Source organism: Charadrius vociferus, unplaced genomic scaffold (genome assembly GCF_000708025.1).
Source record: "Charadrius vociferus isolate BGI_N301 unplaced genomic scaffold, ASM70802v2 scaffold82, whole genome shotgun sequence".
Taxonomy (NCBI): Eukaryota; Metazoa; Chordata; class Aves; order Charadriiformes; family Charadriidae; genus Charadrius; species Charadrius vociferus.
Window position 1 is genome coordinate 4,701,482 of NW_009647401.1, and position 6,572 is coordinate 4,708,053.

General features: G+C 42.7%; 1 protein-coding gene across 3 annotated transcripts in view; it reads right to left on the reverse strand.

Annotated features, from left to right (window-relative positions):
* Positions 1–669: 669 nt before the first annotated feature.
* SGK1 (serum/glucocorticoid regulated kinase 1) overlaps positions 670–6,572 on the reverse strand; it is an 83,053-nt gene continuing 77,150 nt past the window's right edge. Inside the window, exons 1-12 of one of the 3 annotated variants that reach the window (XM_009880181.1) lie at positions 6,343–6,437; positions 6,159–6,234; positions 5,644–5,719; positions 5,044–5,148; positions 4,503–4,586; positions 4,280–4,411; positions 3,876–3,988; positions 3,555–3,678; positions 3,115–3,210; positions 2,841–2,996; positions 2,645–2,734; positions 670–1,893 (exon numbers count right to left, since the gene is read on the reverse strand). In XM_009880181.1, coding sequence (XP_009878483.1) covers positions 1,726–1,893; positions 2,645–2,734; positions 2,841–2,996; positions 3,115–3,210; positions 3,555–3,678; positions 3,876–3,988; positions 4,280–4,411; positions 4,503–4,586; positions 5,044–5,148; positions 5,644–5,719; positions 6,159–6,234; positions 6,343–6,421 — 1,299 coding nt within the window. In that variant the 5' untranslated portion in view covers positions 6,422–6,437 and the 3' untranslated portion in view covers positions 670–1,725. Of the gene's footprint in view, positions 1,894–2,644; positions 2,735–2,840; positions 2,997–3,114; positions 3,211–3,554; positions 3,679–3,875; positions 3,989–4,279; positions 4,412–4,502; positions 4,587–5,043; positions 5,149–5,643; positions 5,720–6,158; positions 6,235–6,342; positions 6,438–6,572 lie in introns of those variants that run through there. The other 2 variants (XM_009880180.1, XM_009880182.1) reach the window with 2 other exon arrangements.

A 6,572-nucleotide genomic window follows, 5' to 3' on the forward strand; every position in this document is an offset into this window, starting at 1 on the left:
TGTCTCCTGCAGGCCATACAGTAGTGCTTAGTAATAAAAACTTCTGTTTAACAGCTTGGTTGTAGCTGAATGGTCAGTTTTACCCCATCCAGGTAAGCATACGATCAGTTGGTGAAATTCACCACCCCGATACAGATTTTGGCACACTGGTAAACTCAGGGTGCATCACAACAGCAATGTTCCATGCTCCAGGATGGACTACCAGGTAGGGAGTTTCCATCCACCTTACAACAACCTGCTTTTAGCATATGTCTGCAGCACAGTGCTAAAACAGCTCAAGTCTTTGTTATACAACTGACCTAAGGAGTTAATTCGGCAAGTGTAGTTACGCTTTGTCCACACCAGAGAGCAGTACCTTCACTTTGCTAAAGGTAAACTCCTTTTGAGGAAGTGTGAACGTTTGTACCATATAAGCGCACCCACATGGATACACACCCACTCGAACACCCACAGTTGGAAAACTCAAGTATTTTGCTAAGGTGTATCCATGATAAGACTCATATGGGTGCAGTTTGATGGAATAACTATCACACACCTAAGCAAAATTACACAGGTTTCTAAGCTGATTGGCAGCTCAGATTTGTTCTTAATTTTTTTTTTTAAGCTGGCGAAAATTTTTCAGAGAGAAAACCTTTGTTTTAAAATAAGAAATGACAGAGTTTATGAAAGTATTTTTCAGGATTTTACTGCAAACCAATGGGTTTGGTCACAAAAAAAATATGATACATATAACCATGTTAATTATATTACATTACAATGATGGTATACATTACAAGTAAGTCTGTAAGTTTAAATATACATCTAGAGTTACAACTGAATGTACAGATCTTTTTTACAATACATACAATCAGGAATGAAAAAACCTCAAACCCCAAAACCATAAATAATGCCCATTTTACAGATGACATCTTTTAAACTAACAAAGAAAAAAAAAAAAAACACAACAGCTTTGACCGACTGCAGCTGGGGCATTTTGGTCCATAAAAACCCTTTCTAAAAATAGAAATCTTTTTTCATAGCAGCAATGCTTTCTTCAAGCATTTGGATACAAGTAATTGTGAGCCCATTTCAATAATTTTAGTTGACTGTATAGATTTACAAAAGAAATTTCAAAATTACACTTAATTTATCTTCCAAATATGGAAGAAACAAACAATGCCCCACATTGTGGTATCCTGCAAGTGTCACACTGATGCTTTAAACTAAGTCCATCTGTAGTACGCAGACCACACGCATACCATTTGTTCACATAGTAAACCCACATAAATGAACTGAGAAACACACTCTGCAACAGGGAAAGCTTTGGAGCTCACAAGATCTCATCAGAAAAAGGCACATTTCATAAAATCCTCATCACGTTCAGCTAGATCTTCAGGCAAGGCTTTTCGGAGCACGATTTCAAAACAGCTTGTTCTTACTCCTACGCTCTGCCGGAGCAGTCTATGGCAGCAGTCACTCTTGTTTTTCTTTCCCAAGGAGACAGCACCACTTTGGGGGAAGAACGAATGGAAATGAAAAGCCTGTAAAGCTCATTTAGAGAGTGATGTGCTCTTCAAAAAAAGCTTCCAGCAAACAGTGTAGTTGAAATTAAGGCTGCAAAGCTGCCATGGTGGAAATGTGCAAATTCTCTTTCAAGATGACTGGTCAACTGGCAGTTCCACCAGAAGGCCAAACAAAAATTAAAATAATAGTTATTATTATTAAAAAGGAAAGAAAGAAAAATGTTCACAAGAAAGAGTCCACGGGTGGGGCATACGAGAAGCCCAAAAAAGCCTCAGCGGCTTCTTTGACGCTGGCGGTGATGAGGATGCTGTCCGGGGACTGGCCGATGGAGTTGGGGACTGGCTCATCTGTAAACTCCGGATCAAAGTGTCGCAGGTCACTGGGGCCGCTCTATGGAAAGGGCAGAAGAGGAAAGACACAACATTTAGACCCAAATGTTTTGTTGAGCGTACAGTTCAATGCAAAATGGGGACAAGCACCCTTGTGCTGAGACTCACAGCGTCATCACCTTGCGCCCACTGTTTAACAGCCTTTGCCAGTTTTAGTTTGACCTTTTTTTTTTTCTTTCTATCTTGCTGCATATTGTCTCACTAAAAACAAGATGATTCAATTTAATACGCTACCGTCCAACTAAGCTCGTGCAACACAAGCCAAATGCAAACATGCCACTCTGCCATGCAGCAGTTTGCAGGGGAAGACATCGATCTCTGGGCTATTATTAAATTTAGTTTCTAAAATGCTCAGAAAGTGAAAAGAGAACAACCTCCACAACCAGATCCCTCTCTTTAGATATTAGTATCTGACAAGCCAAATGTAACTCTGCCCTTGAGAAGCTACTTGCTTTCCACACCTTACCTTCCCCCTTGGTAAAACAGGGATGCTAGGGATTATTTTAAAATAGCCATGCAAATGAAGCATGTGAGAGGCCAAAAAACCCCAGCTAAATTTAGATTGTCTATCAGCGAATTAGCCTGCTACCTCTTACTTTTAACCTTGCGTGGACAGCCACAGGGGAAGGAAAAGCTGTGTGCCCCAAGCACAGCCGTCCGGCCAGTTCCCCCCAGCTCCTGGGCACCCCACAAAGACAAGGTGGGGGGAAAAGACACTCTCCATACATTCTATAATTAGAAATGATACGTACCACATTTGGGTTAAAAGGGGGTGTAATCTTCTTATTAATGAGATCATCCCAGTTAATTGGGGAGAAGAAGATGTGATTCTTAATCTCCATCTGTTACAGAGAGAAAAATAGATTAATTCAAACCCAAGCTAATGTAAACAGTATGGTCTAGTCATGCCCCTGTGCTGCCTACAGGCACCGGACGGTTTGCACTTACAAAGTCCTCCTTGGCGCCAAGCCTCTTTGTCCTATCCTTCTGCAAGAGGCCTTCCAGGAGATGTCTAGCCGAGTTGGTAATATTGGGCTTCAGCTGCAAGGGTTTGTTCAAGATGTTGTCGTACATTTCTGCCGTGTTCCTGCTGTAGAAGGGCGGCTGTGGAAACGGCAAAGGAGAGAGCCAGGTTAACGAGGCTGACAAGCAGACGCAGGGTTTCTTGCGGGGAAAGGAGGAGTGAGGCGGTTTGGTCTGCCACGAAGGATTCATTGCTTACCAGGCCATAAAGCATCTCATACAGGACTGCTCCGAGGCACCACCAGTCCACAGTCCGGTCATAGGGCTGCTTATGAAGAACTTCAGGAGCAAGATACTGTGTAAGAGAAGGAAGAGAGCCACGTTAGCCAAAGAGATCTTTATAATTAGGAAAGCCTCCCTATTCTTGAATGAAAGCAGCTTAATGAATCCCAGCAATATCTAAGCTACCGGAAAGCTGAAAGCTCTTTATAAACAGGGAGACAGCTCAAGAGCTGTTCTCTCCTGCTCAACAAGCTCTACGTGTCCTACATGTCCTCACTGGCAGCCTGATACTACAAGACCCCTAATACCCCCTGCTTGTCTAACCAGCTGTAAATACACACGGGAGATGTCAGCTTTCACAGAGGAGGACAGTGCTTGCTGCCGCTCTGTGAGCGGCGGGCTGAGGACTGGACGTACCTCCGGGGTGCCGCAGAAGGTGGAGGTCGTGCCATTGTGCTCAATGTTTTCTTTGCAGAGTCCAAAGTCAGTCAAGACAATGTGCCCCTGCGAATCGAGCAGGATATTCTCCGGCTTCAAGTCGCTGTAGGAAGAGATGAAAGAAGACGAGCGTTCGTTAGAGGAGCCAGAGTGAGAAAATTTTAGTTACGGTTGTTTACAGAACCTCACTAAGTCACAAAAAAAAATATTAAAAGCAATTCTGAGCTCAATTTCTCAACGCTTCTTCAACAAAGCACGTGGGGTTTTTTTCAGTCCGACAAACTGAACAAGGCCACTTACCGATAAACAATGTTCAGGGAGTGCAGGTAGCCCAGTGCACTGGCAATCTCAGCAGCATAAAATCGGGCTCTCGGCTCCAGGAAGCAACGCTCCCTCTGGAGATGGTAGAACAACTACAGGAGACAGAGAGAGAACAAAGTTGTGTAAATGGCGCCAAAGCCTGTTAACAATGCACTTAATTAGACTCAACATATATAGCCAGGGAGAACAATAGCAGGAAATGGCCTAATGATCCTTTAGTAGTTCAAAACTTGGCAGGCTGGAAACATTCAATCTAGTAACTTTTCCCCCATGACTTTTCCCCTTGCAACTCTTTTTTTTTTTATTTAAAAGGAAGGGTGAAAGAGTCTACCCTACCACCGTGCACATGATAGGAAATACTATTGCATTTTCTTACTGCTTACCTCTCCACCATTGATGTAGTCCAGGACAAAATACAATTTGTCTGCTGTTTGGAAGGAAAAGTGAAGCCCGACCAGAAAGGGGTGTTTCACATTTTTCAGCAGGCCATTGCGCTCCGACATAATGTGCTTCTCCTGAAAACATAAGAAATCAATGTTTAGTACACTTGCTTAGTAATAGCAGTAAAAATATATTTGACAGTCATTGCATGAAGAAGCGGCTTACCTCCTTCTTCTTCAGGATTGCTTTTTTCTGCAGGACTTTAACAGCATAGAACTGCTCTTCTGCCTTATGCCGTGCAAGAAGAACCTGAAGGAGGAGAAAATTCCAGAACTGAGCAATACTGAAATACAGAACAACTTATAAACACAACTGGAAATAAGCCTTTATCTTAACTGCTGAGCACTGCTACATCCCTCTGGTTCAATGTGCAAGCCCTTTGCTGGAAATGGCTCTGGCAGATCAATCTAGCCAAAGCTTTTTATGTCTAGTTTCTTCCCCTTCCAAAAGCCAAGTATATATTCTTCCCAGCACCCGTGCACCTCACTCCCTGGCTCTTTTATGACTCTTTCAGACTCAGCACCCTGCTCCCTCTCCCCGCAGCTGTGGGGGGAGCCAGGCACTGGGCAGCAGGAGATGCCCCGGTCTCGTTTAAATGGCCAACATTTACCAAAGCCAGTACAAACCCAACCCTTGGGCATTACACACTACAGCTGAAGAGTAAATAAATTACAACAACAACAACAACAACAAAAGTTGAGTTTACCTTCCCAAAACTGCCTTTGCCAATCACTTTTAAGAAATGAAAGTCTGATGGTTTGGCATGTGGGTTGGATGATGGACCAAGATTGATCTGCTGTGAAGGACTGGGCTAGAAAAATAAACAGACAGAAACCACATTTATTAAAATAGTTTGGTAGTGAGAGTCTCGACAATGTCTTTTTAAAAATATAAATAAAGTGACTTTGAAAATTAAGATCAGCACTTTTCTTACCACTAAAAATTTAATTTTGACCTCCCACTAAAAATTTAATTTTGACCTCTACCAGATATCTTAAACTATTAGGTATATTTATAGGAATGTACTAAGAAGAGTGTAACAGCCATAGCTTACTTAAAAGTTTGTTGAGGTTTTAGACACATTCCATAATGAAGTAACAAAAAAGCTTTTTTTTAAAAAAAAAATTTCTTCTTCAGGTCAGGAAAATAAAACGTTTCAGTCCTTCACTCGATTACTCATTTTCCTAGTTACATCAGTGCGCTATGAGCTGAACTAAAGTAACACTCATGATGCTAATTTTGCTACACTTCTATTACCGGCCGATTTGATGTTCTAAAAATGCTTCACTGAGTAAAATCTACTTACCGGAGGAGAGGGATTAGCATTCATAAGTTCAGGCTCTTGAGGCTGGGAGATTTTCAAGATAGACTGAACTTCTGGGCTGCAAGGATAAGAACATGCATGATTAGAAGAGTTACCAGAAGCATCAGGCAGATCTTTCCGCCAGAGGGCATGCAAGTATCGCGAAAAAGGAGTTTTGGTTTGGGCTATTACAGAAGGCAACTGAAGCAATCTATTCGACTAAAGGAGTAAAATTAATCTTAGAGAAAGGAAATTCCATCATACAAAGAAAATTATTTATACTGTAAGTACAGTTCAAAATAGGGACGGATCACCAGAAATACCATCCAACTTACTTCTCCCAAACCCAGCTCATGAAGATTGTTACCAAGTGAGTAACACCCCAAGAAGATCAATTAACTCTTCCGTAACAGTCATGCCAGAGGCATTACAGTAAACAAACATTTTTTTTTTAACTAGATCTCGCAATACGGAGCGATATTTGTGACTGAAATCCGGCCAAAATTTCTGATACTTACTGCTTGCATGCATAGGAGTTGGTGGCTATCTTCTGAATGAAGTCGTTTAGTCCCATTCTTCTCTGCTTCATGAAAGCTATGAAGTAAAAGGGCAAAGAAAGAAAAACCAAAATATTTAAAACTACCCTGCCAGAAAATCACAGACCCCCGAGCATCCTCGAAGAAACTCGCCCCCGCCGCTCACCGATGAGGATGGCCACCATCCCCCTCATCTTCGAGTAAGTCAAAGTAGGACCAGACGCCTCGGCGGCTTTCACGGTCATTTCGGAGCGAAGTCGGGGGGTCGGGGGGAGGATAAATAACGAACGTACGATTTCACCGGCTCCCAGCACCGCACTGCCTCGGTGAGGCAACCCACGGCGCTTAAGTGGCGACGGTGATGGGCGGGACCGGGGCGGGGCGACGACGTTCGTT